The following is a 19,747-nucleotide window of genomic DNA, read 5'->3' as shown; positions in this document are numbered from 1 at the left end:
AGAACTGAACTTCTCCAATTTATTTTAACTTTAATTAATTTAAATAGCCACATATGCATAGGCCATGGACACAGACAATAGTGTGGTAAGGGTCTGGGGTGAGGTGTGGGTTGGGTAGAGGGAGCAAAGAGGGGAGGGGGAAATTGGATCACCTGTAAAACTGTTAACAGTAAAAAAAAAAAAAAGTCACATGACTAGTATTCTGAAGAATGTACTTAAATGCTTAGACAAAAAAAAATTTGACTCCCTTCTTCCTACTCCATTTCAGGCTTGGCTGATAAGGTCAGGATTCAGGATCTTGGTATGATCCTGAAGCTGGTACAGTTCAAAGAAGTGTCCTTAGTAGAAGGACAAAGTGGAAGTCACGTAGATTGCAAAATATTAATTTAAAATTCCTTTTTGAATATGCCTTGGGTTGTACACCCTTAGAGTATAGGGTTTCTTTTTCTTTCTTTCTTTTTAATAACCAGGTTACTGAGCCTTCTTGATATCACATTTCTAATTTTAAACATTCTCACACTTAAGTATAAAGTTGGTGAACTTAGATGTTAGTTAGAAATTGCTGTTATGATATACAGTAGCCAGTTATCACAGGAAGTGGAAACATTGCCAGATAAGGCCATGGCTCAGAATATAAAAGGTGGCCCACACTAGTGAGCATCAATATTCAAGTCAACCCTGAAATTAACCAAATTGAGCCTAACACCTTCTTCACACATATTTTCCCTCCCTTTCTTCACAAGTTGGAGGCATAGGAAGTGTTCTCTCACTGAATAATGAAAATGTTTGAATATAGAATAGCACTGAAGGAAATAAACAAATGCTCCTCTCACCAGGCCTCATGTCTGCAGCACCAGGACTCAGCATTCCCTGCTCAAAGGGGACGTCCATTCCTACATCCTCTGGCAGTGGTCTGAAAGACAGCAAAGCAAAGAGTGTTCAAAGTTGCGTGGGGTTTAATTTTCTTTGAAAGGAGAACATCGAGATTCCAGGATAGTATTTTTAATTCACGTGGAATGAATCAAGTACATGTACTGAATCCACTCTAAGTGACCATAAATTAGAATGAAGACCTTCTCGGTTACTGTGAATGAGAACCATGGACACCAATGTCACTCGGTACATGCGGCCTGTCACTCCTCCTACCAGCTCACATAAGTAAACACACCCCAAGTAAAAAAACTCAGAAACAGGAAAAGCAAAGCACTAATAAAATATACTTAAGAGAGTATCTAATATATATTTTTCAATAAGAAAGGAATATATGTGCTTTGGAGTAAAGATAGAACTGACTTTGTATATATCTCTTCCTCTGTGTAAATTTGAGCAGATCCCTTAAATAACATGGGCCGAGAAAAGTATACTCTGCTGGTCTCACTTTCTTTATTTGTAAAACTAGAGGCCCGGTGCACAAAATTCATGCACTCGTGGGGGTGGGATGTCCCTCAGCCCGGCCTGCACCCTCTTGTAGTCCAGGACCCCTCGCTTGTTGCTCCTTATTGCTCGGCTCACTGCTCCTTAGTGCTGCTGGAGGCGGGAGAGGCTCCCGCCACTGCCGCTGCGCTTGCCAGCAGAGAGCCCGGCTTCTGGCTGAGTGGTGCTCTCCCTGTGGGAGTGCACTGACCACCAAGGGGCAGTTCCAGCGCTAAGTGTCTTCCCCCTGGTGGTCAGTGAGCATCATAGCGACCAGTCATTCAGCTGTTCAGTCAATTTGCATATTAGCCTTTTATTATATAGGATAGGGATACTAGTATACCACCTACCTCATGAGTTGTCGAAAAGATTAAGCAATTAAGTAAAGTACCTAAAATTCCTAAGAAGGTATCAACCAATGTTATTTTCTTTAATTCTTTAAAATTTAAAAATTCATTGTGAATTACATATTGGTGAAGATGGTTCTAGTCATGAGTTACCGTCTCTTCTCTCTAATCAATGCCAAGCCCAGGGCCATTTATATTAGCCTACTTGGTAAGACAAGTGTAGGGGAATAGAAAAATACTGAGGAAAACTGTGACAAATTTATATGCTCTTGTAGGAAACTGGCCACACTGTTCAGTCAATTCCTCTTGACTTATTTTCATCTCCCATCCCTCATTCAGTAAATCCTCATTTATCATGATAATGTACTTATCTTCTTGGTGGCTTCCATATAACTTCACTCATCCGGGGTGAATCCTTGTGATGTAGACACTAATCCAAATTTAACCATGATAAACCTTATTGTTAAGTTCTAAATTTAGTCCCTCTCTTTCTCTCTTATTGAGCCTTCTCTCCACTTCAATCTGGGTCTATCAAATATTTGGAGTTTGCTTATGTAGATGATCAAACTCTCCAGGATCCAATTCAAAATCCTAATTATCAATAACACTCTGATGAAAACAAAACTCTACACCTCTAGTGATAACTGTACTTCTTCATTTATTCAACGAATATGTATTGAGTGTCTACTATGTGCTGAGGCAGTGGTTGGCAAACCGCAGCTGGTGAGCCACATGCAGCTCTTTGGCCCCTTGAGTGTGGCTCTTCCACAAAATACCACGGCCTGGGCGAGTCTATTTTGAAGAAGTGGCATTAGAAGAAGTTTAAGTTTAAAAATTTTGGCTCTCAAAAGAAATTTCAATCGTTGTACTGATGATATTTGGCTCTGTTGACTAATGAGTTTGCTGACCACTGTGCTGAGGATATAGAGGAACAAGAGACCAGCCTCACTCTTGTGGTGGAGATGGGACAATGGGATTAAAATAATGATGACAATCACCAATAACTTAATGCTGTTCCTCAGAGTGAGGTAAATGCCTGTGTCCTTACCCATCAACCCCACAGACCCTTCAAAAACACAACCTCGGGGACATTCTTTCTTAGTACGTTTGCTGTGACTTCTACCATGTGTGTTCTCTAAAATAAAGCCTGAACCCTAACAGAAAAACAGAGTGCAAGAGATTGGTGTGTGAATCAAAGGAACAAGATAATCTGTGCCGAACACAGACACATCACACGGGGTGGCAGCAGACCAAACTATCTGTTGGTAGAGGTGGGAGTGGTGAGAAGAAAAAAAAAAGGCCCGCACTAGGCCCCAGTTGGGAAAGTCCTGGGACCCAGAGAGGTGGATGTCTGGGTTTCCCATTTTGTTCTTTACAATGATCCTTGTCATCTGAAGTTTTCTGTGTATTCTCCTTGACATTGACCCTGCACTGCAGTACCTATAAAGTGGCCAGAGGCGGCTGTTGAGAGCAGCTGGATTCAAATTTTAGTCTGTCACTTGTCATATGGCAAGTTATTCAGTTTGCTCACCAATAAGAGAAGAAGGATGTGCAATGCCTGAAAATAACACCGAAAGAATAAAAATGTTTTTTATTATTGTTGTAGTTCTTTTGCCATCTATTATAGTTGCCTTCTCCATTAGCCTTGAAACTTCATGAGGGCAGAAACTATGTCTGTCTTCTTTACTGTTATTACTCCAGCACCTGGTAGAAGTAAAACCCTGATAAATACTGAATTATCGAGGTTAAAATACCCGAAATGTACAAACACATTATTTTCTGCCTACGAGTTAACCTAAAAAAAAAAAAAATATAGGATACCACTCACTAATGGCCTGACAGAGTCCATAAGGGTACTGACCTTAACTGCAAAATAAATATAAAGGTTTTTTAAATAGATAGTATCAGTCTTAAATTTTTGTAGGTTTTGTTACTGTTTGTAAGTTATGGGCAACATCATGGAATAATTGAAAGAGTCCTAGATATGAGGTTATAGTTCCACTGTTAGTACTGATAAGCTAATTAACTCTGAGGAAGTTAGCGGACCATCTTTGTGATTTTAATTGGTGATAATAAATACCTAACATCACAGTGACTGTGGAGAATATAAAACGCATGAAAGAATTCTGTAAATTATAAAGCATTGAATAAATTTAAGGTATTACTTCCCCTCATTTTTAACATAATAGCAGGATCAGCGATTTAACTGAAGTATGTGTCATGGTTGGACAAAACATAATTAAAGTTGCTATAATTTTAGTATCAACCCAGGGAAGGGAACATTTCAGTATCGCAAGCACAGATCCCCACAGAGCCTGTAAGTGCCACAGAACCTTAGTGAGTAGAGCTCTTGTCTCTTAATATGTCTTTGTAACACAGAGCAGAGACCCTGTCAAGAAGGTGCTAGAAAGCCAGATGTGGCCTATGTGGGGGAAGGTAAATACTGAAGTCTGTGATCAGGGGGGTGATCAGAGCAGAGGCACTCTCTCAAACTTGTGGATATTGCAGACATTTTAGGAAACCCCAGGGACAGAGAGGGAAAGCTGAACCCAGGTTGCACGGACTGTAAATACTTCAGCCACATTCGCACATCAGGTCCATAAATATTTGTAGAAACGAACTGGTCAAACAGAGGACTTGGTGATTGAACAGAATGGAGGTTTACAATTGGTAATGGAAGCCTCTTGGGATCAGTCAGGTAACAAATCAGTCCAGTGTGAAGGGACGTTCTTCCTTATCAAGCCATAGCAACTACTTAATTTGGGGTTTTCTGTGTACAGACTGGAGCTACCTACCAAAGCAGCTGAGGGAGTTGTAAACACACTAGTGTGACTCCACTAGGGCTGACCTCCCAAACAGATGCTCAGCTCCAGGTCTCCATCTAGAGGATGGATCCAGAACTGTTGTTTACTGAATGGTTTCTAAGTCATTAGGAACCAATTATTTCATCAACTATTTCTGGGTCTCGGCCTTTGGGTACATGGTAAAATTGTACTTTGCTGCTCTCCTGTGAAATTAGGGCGACCACGTGAGTTGCTTTGACAAATGAAATGAGAATGGGAGTGGCAGGTGTCAATTCTGGTCAGAAGAATTAGGAGCAAGTGCCTTGGTGGCCACAGAGAGGCTCAGGCAGGCTGTAGGCGCTGAGGCCCCTGACTAAAGCTCGCTGGATATGGGAACAGGAAAGGAATTTTTGTTGTGTTTTTCCCTGAGATGGATTTCTTTGTTACCACCTCTTAATCTTTACTGCTTGTTTTGAAGGGAATATCTGATTCATACTGTTATCCTAACCTGGATAACCTATTTCCCACATTCTCAGCCTAGGGTCATGTTGATGGTACACATCTTCTTGTCTGTGTTGCTAAAGCATGAAAGAACATTTTTAAAAAAATGGTGACAAAAAAAATGGTGACAAATGTTAGGAAGGGCATCAAATACTCTTTGTTATTCCATAAGCATGAATATTAATATATTACCTTATGGTTTTCTCATAGCCATCTAGCACTTATAAATTTAATATTTTTCTTTAAATTGACTTATTTTAGCTAAATAGATTTATTTTGAAAGAAATGCTTGCATCACTAATATTTATGGAAATTAGAATCACTTGCCTAAAATATGCATATAAATGAAATATAATCAAAATAAAACAATACTATTACATTCTCTTACTCTGAGACTTTCTCTCTTTGCTAAAAAGTGTCTGGCTGGGTATAATGCCAGGTGACATCATGAATACAAAGAAATGCCGTATAAGATAGAACACCCAAAAAGTATTTAATACATTTACCCAGATGCCAGAAATAAAGAGTTATTCTAGAAAGCTAATGAGAAGGTAGCCCACAGGTTTTGGACTGGACATAGGCCTTAGGACAAGTGATCTCCAGGTACTAGAAGAAAGGCCTAGATGTGAACTTTCTAAATGAGGCCTTGAACCTTCAAGAACTGCCTCCTTAATAAAAGGGATGAGAACAAACCCTACCCTTTGGCCTTGGAAAGCCTAGTCTGCTTGAAACCTTGGGTGGAAAAGAAAACATCCCATGAGAATTGGAGACACTAACCGTGTGCCAAGCATGTCTTAATTTACATTACCTGGATGATGCAGGAAACCCAAGTCAAGAAATTAAAATGAAAATTCATCTAGGACCACTGAAGACCTAGACCTAGCCTAGGGTTCCAGAAGAATCAAATGTGACCACTTGGTAGTGCTACCTTTACAACCTAGGATTCACTGGGAATCTACCTAGGGGAAAGAAAAAACTCTCCGAAAGATAAGTTCATACCAAAATAGCCCCTCTTCCCCCGCAAAAAAAGACTATACGTTACACTAGAAAAGAAACACTATGAGAGATTGCCAGCAGATACAGTAAACAGAAGGATTAATAATAAAAGTCCTAAAAAAACCCCACCCAATATGAAAGAGATTGTAATGATTAAAGAGTAATTTTTAAACCTTTGTTGTGATAAAGCAATGAGATTTGGGTTTTCTGTCTAAGCAGGTAGGGTTACCTACCCTGAGTAGCCATGCTGCTTAAAACAGGGACATCTAAAAAATAACAATGTTGGCAATAAAATGATATAAAAAGATATATCAGAAATACTAACCACAGGAAAGCTAGTACCAACAACATTAAAGTCAAATAAAAAAAACACTTTAGTCAGAAAAGCATTTTAATGATAAGTTATTATTTTATGATAAAAAGACTAATTGAAAAGATATAATAATAATCCAGAGCCAATATGCTTTTAACAGCATAGCCTAAAAATGAAACAAAAACTGGATATAAATTATAAAGAGAAATTAATTCCATGGGAAATAATTTGAATACACTTCTTAAGAATTTATAAATCAACCTGAAAAAATACATAAGACTATAGAAGACCTAAACAATGTAATGATATAACTTGATCTATTGGACAGATTTGCACTCAATAAAAATACACAGCCCTGGCTGGTGTGGCTCAGTGGATAGAGCGTTGACCTGCGGACTGAAAGGTCCCAGGTTCGATTCCAGTCAAGGGCATGTACTTTAGTTGCGGGCACATCCTCATTAGGGGGTGTTCAGGAGGCAGCTGAATCAATGTTTCTCTCTCATCGATGTTTCTAACTCTCTATTCCTCTCCCTTCCTCTCTGTAAAAAAATCAATAAAATATATATTTTTAAAAATACACAATTTTTTCAGACTCACAAAAAAAAAACCCAACACTAAATAAAATATCTCATGAAACACCAAAAGTCAGTATTCTCGGACTTCAGGGCCATATACCTAGAAATCAATCACTAACAGACAGTTTGAAAACTGAAAAACACACTTACAAGTAACTGAACAATAAAGTCCTACATATGAAAACTTGTGAAAGCAGCTGGAGAAATTTCTAGGGAAAAATAGCCTTAAATTCAGATGTTAGGAAATAATGGACTCAATTAACTAAGGGTCCAACTCGACACAGGAAGCTGGAAAAACTATGCCCTTATGTGAAGCAATGTTACTTAATCATGAACACCACCAAGCAGGGGAAAGGGGACGTGACTGGAATTCTCCAATTTGCGAACGGGTCCCATGTGCAGGAGTAGAGTTTGTGTTTCTGGTACTTATGCTTCTTAATAAGGAAGCCAGCACCCAGATGCACGGCAGTCCTGACACCACAGAGCGAAGGACCACAAATGCAAAACTTTTGGACACAGTTAAATGCACCTTCGTGCCTTTAGTCCAGGTACAGAGGTAAGCGCATTCCACATTTTACATCCTTCCAGCATTTCTGAATCTGGAGGGATTTAGTTGTTGTTGAAGGATTAGCCTGGCCTGAGCTCAGGTGCTTTTTAATAGGAAACAAGCAGTGAGCCAAGACTTGGCCTTACACACACAGAGACAGCATTTCTAGATGGTAATGTTTCCTGACAAGCATGGACACCGGACACCGGCAGCCCTCTGGGGCAACAAATCATTCTTACAAGATTGGCAATTGAAAAATACAACTCCATAGACGTGAGGTAGCAGGTTAAAATGTTAATTGTTCTTTAGAAAAATACTGCATGGTTATGCTGCTATATTTTGGGGAAATGATTACATAAAGAGACAGTACCTTTATGTCAGAGTTCCTAAAATTCTCTTGTCTTCCTTCTAGTCAAGTAAGATATACTGAACTGATAAAGTTACTCTCTCTAGAAACGGAGATAAAGAGAAAACAGAAAAAACACAAACGCAACCTTTCAGAAGGTGCGCACCTTCCTTTGTTAAGTACATAGATTAGCCCTTTAAAGCCCAGTGGTTGGAGGACTGCCATTTCAGGATTCTTGTCTGATAAAGGAGGCTGCACAATCTGAGGCAGGAGTACAGGGCGCTCTGTAAGCCCTAGGGCACTTATCAAATTACTCAACTAGGAGGCAGGACTGGTTTCACACTCGGCTTCATCAAGCTGATACCCAGGAAAGGATGGGAGCGTGGGTCCCATAACAAAGAGGAAGCTGGGTCTGAGCTCATGAAATGAGGTCTTTGGCAACAATTAGCTGCCCATCTGGGCCTCACTCCCCCTAGAACAGAAGTGCTGTGGCCCCTAGAAGTCAGCAGCTGAGGCAGACGAAAAAGGGGGTGACAGTGTATGGAAACTGGAAGACAGTAGACAAAAGGAAGATGGGCACTGAGCACTCACCCACTTATCACATTCTCTGGGGGTTCTGCAAAAACCCACAAACCATAGCCATCTGTTCTCAGAGGAGAAGGGCATGATGCTGTCTCCTTACCCAGGGCTGGATTCTAAAAATCTGCAGGTAGCAAAAATCACTTGCAGTACACATGACCCTTGGGTAAGTTCTTGAATTGCTCCCTGAATTGTAGTATATGCAGTTTTGTGTGTAAAATTCTTTACAGTATATCTTATGAACACTAAAGTTTGAGAAACAGTGAGCAGGAATAGAAGGAAAGCCTTTAAATACCATGTAAACCATTTCTTTTCAGACAATAATTAAAACCTTGGTTGTAAATGGGGGATGCATGGAGGGCAGCCACTCCCAATGCTTAGGGCCTAACGTGGTGGAAATGACTAAATAAATACCTTTTGAACAAACAGCCTTATTTAGATTCGTAAAGATGCTCTGCTCTTCGGTAAATGCTCCTCATTCTTGCCACATATTAGAACTTGACTATCAAAATTCCCTACCAACAAATTATTAGAATTAGTTAAGTTTTTGTGAAAAAATAATTTAGAAAAGTTAGGTGACTCTTACAAATGTGAATTACAAAGAAGTAACTGCTACAAACTTAATAGGTAAAGTTCACCCAGTGTAGATTTCACTGTGCCCTCTCCCTTAGATACAAGCTCCTCTCTGACAATATTATGAACCTGTTGGGGCAGGTGAGGCTAAGCAAGGATGAGGTTCTTAGGAAGGCAGGGGGAAGAGAAGTGCACCATTGTTTGTCTTCAAGGTTAAAGTCTGCAGTGCCAGGTGGAAGCCTCAGCACAGACTCCTGCAACCCCGCCCACCTCCCACTTCAGCAGCTCAGCGCCACCGGGAATTTCTCCGCGGTGCAGACCTGTCTGTAAATGCCTCCATGTCCTAAGCTCCTGCCCAAAGAAATATACTCACAAGGGTTCCTCTCTCCTCACAGGGCAATGCAACATCTGCACTGTCTTAGATTGATTTTCTTCCCCTAAGTCACTCAAGAGCATGGACAAGCTGGCACCAGCACCAGAAATGTGAACAACAGGCGCCTACATGGAGACTCTTCAACTGCTGCTCACGCAGTTTTATCTGCTGATCCACAGGGCGTGGTAGAGGACTTTAGCCTTTAACTTCTCTAGAGCTGGGTCAGCAAAGTTTTTCTGTAAAGGGCCAAATACTAAATATGTTAGGCTTTGCAGTCTCTGTCCCAACTACTCAATGATTGTCACACAAAAGTAGCCATAAACAATATGTAAATGAAAAAGTGTGGTTGTGTTGTGGTTGTGTCCCAATAGAACTTTACAAAAACAGGCAGTAGACTAGATTTGACCTGGGGCCCTAGTTTGCTGAGCCCTGCTCTAGATGAAAACAACTTGAATAAAATTTCATTTCTCAAAGTTGGATGTGTTTTGAAAATTGTGCTTTAATATTTTGTGCAAGTGGCACTCCAAAATGGGGTTGTGTGAGTATAAAGTACGTAAGTTAATGATAGTTTGGGGCTGTATTTCTAAAAAATTTAAATGCAGGTAGCACAGAATATTCACAGATATATACCAAGGTATATGTAAAAGATGTTTATTGTAAAAAAAAAAAAAACACCACTTTTTTTGAGCAGTGTGAATTTGATGATGATACAAACATGAAATAATAAAAATTTCAAAAAATATTACTCATATTATATTGTAATATTTACTATTACTCATATTATTTAATATTACTCTTACTGTTATTAGAAGATTTGGGGCTAAACTAAGCCTCCCATGGTCACTGTGAGTTTCCAAGGTGGTCATGGAACCCGTGAATCAACCCTTAGACTCAACCCTTATGAAGAATGACAAACGAAGTATGGGCCAGTCACTCATCATGGAACCAACAGGGATTCCCAGCACATTCACTGTCACATTCCTCAGGTAACTGTTATGAGCTGGATTTTGTCCACTCACCCCCGCACCTCACCCAACTTCATATGTTGAAATCTTAACCTTCAGGACCTCAGAATGTGAGTGTATTTGGAGATAAGGTCTTCAAAGAGGCAAGTAAGTTAAAATAAAGCCATTATAAAAACACAGGGAAAAAATGGCCACCTACAAGCCAAGGAGAGGAGGCCTCAGAAGAAATCAACCCTGAAGACACCTTGCTCTTAGGCTTCTAACCTTCAGAATTGTGAGAAATAAGTTTCTGTTGCTTAAACTTCCAGTCTGTGGTACTTTGTTAGGGCAGCTCTAGTAGAGTAATACAGTATCTGACCGCTTTCACCAGCACCCCCAGTTTCAAGAAGAATCTTAGCTCTGGAAGAGGCATTATCAGTCCTTCCCTTCATCCCTTCTATGAGAAAGCCCTACTGCCTGATGGAGCTAGAGGCAGAGAGAAGCTGTCAGGCCCCTTGAGACTGCGAGAAAGAAGCCATCCCCTTTACTTACACATGCCCCTGCAAAGTATAATCACATTCAATGAAACTAATTTATGAGACTTGATTAATTTCATACTCTCTGCGGAGATATAGTCAGTAACCATACAGCTATGCCAACTTCACAGGAAGATCTGGTTCATTTAGCTATTTTCCATTGGTATGTCTTCATTGTGTAAAGGTAGACAGTTATTTAAGGGGGAAAACGTGCTTATATTTTTAAATAATTGTTCACAGAATTATAATATTACATAGAATTCTAAGACTCTGTCTGGTATAACCCTCACATTTTCTAATTACCAGGTCCCAATGGTGAATAAAATTTAGTAGTACTTGAAAATAAAATTAACAGCCTCCGATTAGCCACTTAACCATCAAGCTAGTTAGAAACAAACTTTGAGCTTATAAATTGGTAAATGCTTCTCATGGGAAAGCCAGTCTCCAGTCTTATATCAAGAACTTAACCTTTAATCACCCCTAAACTTAGTCTGATGCACACAGAAAACTTCCCCGTGGCCAGCCCAGAGATGGGGCTTTACTCCATCCCAAGCTTTCTTTCCTTCAGTTATCAATACTGACCTTCCCATGAACCAATAATCTCTAGCGCTCATCTCCATTTACCTGCCCTTCTAACATACAGCTGCTCTCTTAAGATCACACCATGTTGGTTTCACTTGTTTTATTTTAAGAACAGCCATTTTTAGAACTTGTAATTTCATCTATTTCTGGGAGTTTGACATAGAAACACGCAATTGCCAAGTGTAATTTTTATCCCTCCTGTGGTTCTCTCGCTTCATGGGCAACTGTAGCTTCATCAATGGGGCTTCCTTGTTGGGTTGGGACACTAAGTCGTGCTCTTTAGGGCACTACAGGAAGCCCGTGTTTCTTTCTGAATTTCTAAATTGAAGGAGATTTTTGAAAGATCTCTATCTTCAGGCAAAACTACACCTGAACTATTTAGATTACCCACCTAGGGTTTGCAAACCAGGTTCCCACAAGCTGTGACAGATGCAGCTTCTCTGGTACTCGCTGTTTGCTTCCCAGGCTAGTCTTTCTCGTAGGAGTTCAACAAACATTTCAGTCCTAGAACTATATAGAAAATGTTAAAGTAGTCTGGGGAAGGGGGTATTACAAAGAGAATGGTTCAAACATGCATTCTGCCACCAGAGAACTTTAAAATTTAGGAGAATAAAGAGAAAAGGACACATACAGGCCCACAGAAAACGGCACAGATAGGTAAGATGCCAGGAGAGCTAGCCACGGACTTTCAGAGACAGGAATAGTTCCTCCAGCTGTGGGCACAGAGTGGGTGAGCCTGGAAGCCACCAGACAAAAGGCAGTATTTGGGCTGGACCTTGGGGACAGGCTGGGGAGGGAGTGAGGATACATGACATCTGAGCTCTCTTCCTCCCTTTCTCCGGCTTTGTCCCCAGCCCCCAAGCTCACAATGAAGACTCATTCTGTTCTTCAGCTTGTCAGGGGCACCATTTGGCCTGATGCCTGTTCTCAAACTGGGAGTCCTCCTTTCTCTCCTTGTAAGATTAGAGTCAGACAGACACTGCTCAGGAGGGAAGAGGACGAGATGCCACCCTCCTCTTCACACCCTACCCACATAGGTCCACCTCAGTAGATACCGAAGCTTGCAGACCTGTGCTCTTGGTGACAATGAAAGTGCAGTCATAGAAACCACGGTCCAGCATTCGGACCATGACCTAATGCTGACTAATCAGATGTGGGTTTAGCTTTTTGCAAGGGCTTTTGCCAAAGCTGGCTCTATCTTGTTCAGAGGAGGGAGCATCATGCTTTCTTCCCCTTGCTTTTATTAACTAAGTCAAGTGCAGCAATACTGCAGACTCTCAATCATGAGGAGGGAAATGATCATCTATCCCAGGGTGTGACCATTCTTCCCCAGGCACCTCCCCAGCAGATTCTCATCTCCCTCAATTTTGAAGCACTATACCTTCCTTCCAATTCTGCAGATCTGGAATTGCCTCTCTTCTTTCCATCCCAGACACAATTCCATCTTCTTATGTTTCAGGTGGACTACCACCTCCCATCTTGCTTCCCATCTCTCCCACCTCATTCATTGCCAGTCCATTGCCAATCACAACACCCAGCTCACAAAACACTGACTTCCAAAACCAACACATTTAATATAAACGTCTTTGTTTGACCCTCGGGGCTCTCCACTATTTAGATCTTTCCACCCTCGGTGCCCCCAAATGCTCTGCCTTGCAGACAAAATGAGCTCCTCGTTTCTCAAATTTTGCTGATAGTTCTCTGGCCTCTACAGTTTGATTTATATTCCCTTCTGTTGAAATGCTCTTTCCCCCAACTACTGAATCTACCTCATCCATGAGTCCTGTCCTTGCTCCTCCATAACAAACGAGAAGGAGCAAGGCTCTCCCACCTCTGAGGTCCCAGCGCCCCTTGGGCTATACCTCTTATGGAATTTACTTCACTTTGGGCTTTGCAAGCCATTTGTTTTACCCCCTCCTCCCCACTAAAGTGAGGTAAGACATTGCATCGTAATTACCTCTGTATCACATGCATTCCTTAGGGATAGCATCTTGTTCTAAACGCAGCGGTGTTCAGTTTCATTTCCCCCGAATTTCTAAGGGTTGTAAGAAATTAGAAAATGCCACTTTATCTTTAAAAATAGAAGACTAGGTTTTTTTAAATTTGCATTTTTTTAAAGCACTGACAAATGCAAATATATGAATCAGATTTTGCTAAGGGCTTCTCAAAGACCCTGGGGTGGAAGGAAACAGCACAAGATCAAGAGGTAGGCCACCCTGGTTCTGATCCCAGCCCAGCCACTGACTGTGTAATCCTGATCCAATTACTCACTCTAACAAGGACTAATTTTCTTGCCTGTAAACTGAAGAAGTGAGTCAAAATGAATTCTAAGACTTTTTTTCAGCCTATATTACCTTAGCAGTTGAAGTTCAGCATGCAAGAATAATACAGAAAATCAGGCAACTATCAAAATTGCAGGCAAATGGCTTGACAGAGCCCTCAAATGATATGGTGCTCAAAAAGGGAGCATCCACCCCTGCCTCTTCTCCTACACCCTCTTACACACCTATCGACCAGTACCCAACGATTCCTGCCGTTATTAATCCAGAAGGAGCTGTATGTAATTGTTGTCAACTCCGATGCAGACAGGACAGAATCTGTCTCCCACTACTCTTCCCTCTGCCCCTTTTCACCCCAACTATCCTATTAACTGGGATTGATAAGGAATTGAGAACCCATCCCAAATTAAAAAACAAACACTCTATCAGGGGCTTGGTAGGGGTGAAGCTTCTGCAAAATCTTGGCATGCAAACAAAATGTAAGCAATTCCAGGCTAGCTAAGAAGAATAAAAAGCTTCTTCTTCTTCTTTTTTTTTTTTTCTGTAGGAGAACTCCAACTTTCCCACTGTAACCTCTATTTAAGTACCTGAACCTAGGTGCAAACCCCAGACCTTGTCTTCTAGCTAGCTAGAAAGGATGACATCTAGAGGTCAAGGAGGTATTCCGATCCTTTGATACAAGCTAAATCCTCCCCCAAGTACAAAGCCATTCAAGAATGAAAAACCAAATGAAAATTCACTGGGTGCAGCAAAGAGAGCCTTAATTTGACTTGTTGCTAATAGGAAGAACAATCTGGCCCATTATCCTTAAGCACTAAGCACCTGTGAGCTTCAGCTCTTATTTCTGACTAAAAGGGTAATTTTGCATTACAAAGCTAACTCCCCTGAGGATGTTTAGGTGTTGCTAACTTTGAATGACAACAACCTCCTCTTTATTTGTCTTTGATTTGCAGAGCAAGGCAAGGTCCAAGCTGTTTTTTAAAGTACTGAGCTATCGCTATCCTAAATATGTGTAATTTACTAATAGAGACATTTCCATAAAGGTGTTTTTTTCCTCCCAGATAAGAAGTCTCTGTTATCAATTAAGAGAAATTTCAAGGGCCATTATTTTAAACACCAAGAATTTTAATAGAACGATTTACACTCTGTGAATTTATCAATTATGACTTTCAGAAAACTTTTCATCACATGAACATTTCAAAATGGACGCATTACTAGCAGCTCCCATTTTTCTGTGTGTGTGTGTGTGTGTGTGTGTGTGTGTGTGTGTGGTGGGGGAGTGGGGTAGGGAGGGGGCTTAGGACTGCCATCTGGTTGGAAGTGAGCCTGGAGGCTGGGCTTGAATAGCAGCTTACATAAGATCGACACCATGTCAAGAGTTCATAGGAAAGGAGGGGCCAGTTTACAGAGGTTATGCCCCCCTCCGCCCTTCCGTCACCATGGCTGGTACTCTGACCCCCAGCAGAATCATACTTTAAATCATTCCTTCTAAGTGGGAGTCTAGTTGTGTTTCTTTTTGGTTTCCACAGAATTCAATAACCTATGTATTTCTTATTTGAATTTGACCAGGTAGTAATATTTTTTTAGTCCCTCACTTAACTTAGTTTCTCGGGGAAATATTGATATTTTATAGGTAGTGCATCCTGTCTGTTGATTTTGAAAAGGCAATAGAGAATATAAGCCCCGTTTTTAGGATGATCTATTCCGCAGCTTAGAACTTAGGGAAGATGGAAAGGCTAGAAGATTCATTAGAAAAATGAGAAGTTTATGTTACTACCTTCAATAACTATTAGCAATAACACAAGAAATAAAAATGCCACGGTACCAGGGTCGCTCAGCTTCTCAAATAATCCCCAAAGACACTGTAATACCCATTGAGCGAAAGTCCTAAAATGTTTCCCAAGTGCCGCTCCCTTCGATGTTTCTATCTTCATTTTCATCATAGACACGAAGGAATAAAAAAAAAATGTGTCTAGCCGTGCAGAGTCTGTGTTCCCTAATTACCTGATCGTGGAGGGAGGGGCAGGGAAGAGCATAAAGGACCACAGGCCTCGCCTGTGTGAGTTGACACAGAAGGAAAAGCAGCTGCCAGCTGTCACTTGTGAGGGGCTGGCTGGGCAGGGCTCGGCATCCTCACGCCCCCCTCCTTTCTCCCCCTCCAACTCCCCAGCAGCAGCAGACCAGTCTCGGGGACAACACTCTCCCTTGCAATCTGTCCTCCCCACACCCCATCCTCCTAAGGCGCACCAGGACCCACCTACCTTCGGAGGAGGATGCGAGGGGCCTGGCCGCCGGGAGGGTGAGAAGGATGCTCCGTTACAGCTCCTCAGCATCTCCCTTCTGGAGCAGTTAACTGCAAATACTGATTCGCCTCCATTTTCTGGTCACATGATCACTGGCACATCTAAATAAGGATGATCACCTGCCTCCCAGATCTCTCAGTGTACTCGCCACCACCACCACAGCCCGGGATGGGGGGACAGAGCTGGGCCGTGCAGAGTTTCATTGGGGAATACAAAATACTCTTTCACCCAGCTTGTAAAGTCAGAAATGCACTTGGGTTTTGTGCCTGTTCAGAAATATCGCTGCCACTCCTGTTACTGAGTGAGATTGGATGTGAATGAGCCCAAAGCAAAGGTTGGAAGGAATTTAGTTCCCCTGAAACCTATTAAAAAAAAAAAAAAATCCTGTAGCTTCTCAACACACCCAGTAAAAAGGTGGTGCACTTATTTACACTTCCTGGACTATGAATAAAGGGCTATACGTGAGCACAGTGGGATACATCAAGAAGTGCTAGAGAAAGTTAGGTTTGCCTGAGATCCTCACGGTTTGTGCTGTTGGGAGCAAGGTGTGTGACCTTAAGCATGTGGACCCAAAGTCAGAGGCCCAAATTGGAATCTGACTTCCATCACTGGTTAGCAAGTTTGGAGCAGTTACTAAACTGCCTGGTGCCTTGGATTCCTGATTCGCAAATGGATAATAATAATATTAATGTTACTTGAAAGTAAGATCATCTAGACCAGTGATGGGCAACCTTTTGAGCTTGGTGTGTCAAACTTCGCCAAAAAACTGAGCATAACTTGGGTAGTGTCACTTTGAGGAAAAAACTAACTCCAAGACTCCAGTCGCAAATGTTTCATCCTCAGGAGCAGCAAATGTTTCATCCTCGGCATGCGGCCGCGTGTCATCAGAAATGGCTACGCGTGTCAGTGCTGACACGCGTGTCATAGGTTCGCCATCACTGATCTAGACAGAGATCTTAGAGAGTCTGGGTTAAAATGAACTCACAATTAGTAAGTATTAGTTACTAATACTGCTATTAATTCTAAAAACACCAGCAGAAGTATTTGATGTAGTGAAAGCAGAAAATATGAATGAAAAGTTTACATAATGGAAAGGCATGCCTTGATTTGACTGATCTTCAAAGAAAAAACAACAACATTGTCAGACAAACCAAAGACTTCTGGTCATATTTAGGCAAACTGCCAATGCGAATAATAACTATGGTACCATCGTCAGAACTAGGTTGTTAGATCTTTTTTCCCTTTTTGGTGGGGTGAGTGGTGGGTTGGTTGGGAGCAGGCTATGATAGAATAGGGGACTAGGCAGATTTAGGTAATCTCCAAATGGTCTAACTAATAAAGTGGGAAGGTGAATTACTCAGCAGAGGACCTGGCCATGGTAAGGATTTAGGAAATGTTAGTTCCTAGTCTTAAAATGAAGGGCAGGTCATGTCCTCCCTATGGCTGTTGTGGGGGGGGGGGGGGGGCAGGGGAGGGCAGTGGAGAAGGGAGAGAGAAAGAAGCAAGGTTTTATATCTTCTTTTATGTTAAAAGCTTACACAATTCTTCAGAATTATGAGCAGTTATAAAATCATTTCTCATGTGCCATCTGTCTTTCAGCTCTGGGGAGATTAGGGGTGGCAGAATCAGGAGGGTGTGACTTTACAGAGGTTCAGCAAAAGCCTAGGTGTGTTTCCCAAAGATGAGCCAAAAATCGTCAGGGGAGAAAAGATGGTTTCAGAGTTGGCTGACTCTGGGCGCCCAGGGTGAAGGCGGACAAAGGGGGATCATGTCTTTGTGAAGTTCTGGTTCATTAGGAGGAGTTTCCCTTCTCAGCTGAAAAAAAGGCAGCCGTTGGAGTCCTCAGAAAGAAGAGGTAAGTGTGGGAAGAACAAACACTGGGACTAAATCTGCTTTAAATAAGAATGTCTATTTTAAAAGTCAACAGCTGATATGGAAAGAGATTAAGTCTGTCATCAGGCCAGTCACAGATTCCTTCACAACATTTAAGTAATACTTGGTTAAATAGGGAAGCGGGAGACTTCTGTTTTCATAAGTGACATTTCCTTTTGTTATGCAGGATGTTCTCTCATCATAGCACGAACCCAGAGTCAGCTCATCACTTGCGGAATTGTATTACTGTATTCATTACACGGAAGCAGTTAGGATTATTTTGAAAAGAATTACTGCTTCACTACAATGAGTAGCATCCTATTCTAGAGACAAAAAGGACATGGTAGAAGTCAGATTCTCCAGTGGAATTTTAGTTATTCTTTGAGAACCTAATACTTGTAAATGACTATTAACGAATGGAGGTTAAAAATAAAAGCAAGAAGAAGACTTATATATTGTCAATTGCTTCCTGAGTTGATGGTATAACAGATAGAACAAGTTTTCCTCTCTGGACAATCAAACTGGTGCAGGCAACAGAGGACCCAGAAAAGAAAATTGGGCGGGCACACCTATTTTTCTCCAGGAGGTGAGTGAAGTGGATAACAGCATTCTAGGAAAACCGAAAGGCTGTTATCTTGGAGGAACTGGAATGAATGGGAGGAGCACAAGAGCACAAATAACAGGTAGCTATGGTCTCCAATTTCAAAGGAAGGGAAAAAACGAATCGTGCAACATTAAAAAAGAAAGGTGCGTATGTCCGCTAGGAAGTGAATGCTTGTGTGCCCCCATATCCATATGTTGAAACTTTTCCTCCCACTCATGCACTGGTATTAGGAGGTGGGCCTTCTGGAATTAGGGTTAGATGAGACCATGAGGATGGAGCTCTATGAATGGAATTAGTGCCCTTATCAAAGAGACCCCAGAGAGTTCTCTCATTCGTTGTGCCAGCAAGGATACAATGAGAAGTCAGCAGTCTGCAACTAGGCAGAGGGCCCTCACCAGAACCAGGCCCTGCTGGCACGCTGATCTTGGACTTCCAGCCCCCAGAACTGTGAGATAGAAATTTCTGTGGTTTATAAGTCACACAGTCTATGGTGATTTTTTATAGCAGTCTGAACTGACTAAAACACTCCCAAACGAAAGCTCGCACATCTGTCCTGGAAGAGGAAGTAGCAAACACCAGAAATTATCACAGCTCATATTGGACAAACTTCACTTTCTTTTCCATTCATTTCATCAGGCATATTGATGGGGTGCCTATTAGGTGGCAGGTGCTGTTCTAGGGGTACAGTAATGAACAAGACAAACCACACTTCTGCTTTCTTGGAGAGTACATTCTCCTAGGAGGAGACAGACACAGCAGAATCAACCGAACCAATATAGGAGATCTTTTCACATAGAAAAAAAGTGGTAGGAAGAAAATAAAGCAGGATATTGTGAATGAGCTTTGTTCTTAATCACAGCACTTTGACATTTAGGACTGGATAATCCTCTATTGGCAGAGAGCAGGTGGTGGTGGTGGTGGTGTGTGGGGGGGGGTTCCCTTGTGCACTGTTGGCTATGTAGCAGCATCCATGGCCTCTACCCATTAGATGACAGCAGCATCTACCCCAGTTGTGACAACCAAATACGTCTCCAGACATTGCCAAATGTTCCCTGGGTGAGGATGCAAAATTACTCCTGGATGAGAATCACTGGGCTGGAATAATTTGGTGGTACAGTTACTGCTACTCTAGATGAAACAGTTGTAGAAGCTGGTGAGCCACAGACATGAGAAGAGCATTCAACCCGGATATAAAGATATACAAGCCAAATCACAGCCTTGAGGGGCCGACAACCAGGTAGGCTGATAAGAGAGCTATAAATATAACATGAGGCAGACTGT

At 41.6% G+C, this 19,747-nt stretch overlaps 1 protein-coding gene across 4 annotated transcripts in view; it reads right to left on the bottom strand.

The window, feature by feature from the left end:
* Nucleotides 1–19,747, bottom strand: part of PRUNE2 (prune homolog 2 with BCH domain) — a 210,245-nt gene that overhangs the window by 40,918 nt on the left and 149,580 nt on the right. For 3 of the 4 annotated variants that reach the window (XM_079790483.1, XM_079790484.1, XM_079790485.1), the window contains one exon: nucleotides 834–913. In XM_079790483.1, the coding sequence (XP_079646609.1) occupies nucleotides 834–913 (80 nt within the window). Of the gene's footprint in view, nucleotides 1–833; nucleotides 914–9,346; nucleotides 9,484–19,747 lie in introns of those variants that run through there. The other variant, XM_079790486.1, reaches the window with a different exon arrangement.

Source organism: Cnephaeus nilssonii (genome assembly GCF_951640355.1).
Source record: "Cnephaeus nilssonii genome assembly, chromosome: 14".
Classification (NCBI taxonomy): domain Eukaryota; kingdom Metazoa; phylum Chordata; class Mammalia; order Chiroptera; family Vespertilionidae; genus Cnephaeus; species Cnephaeus nilssonii.
Note: the sequence above shows the minus strand (reverse complement) of the source record. Positions and strands in the feature narration are given on the sequence as shown.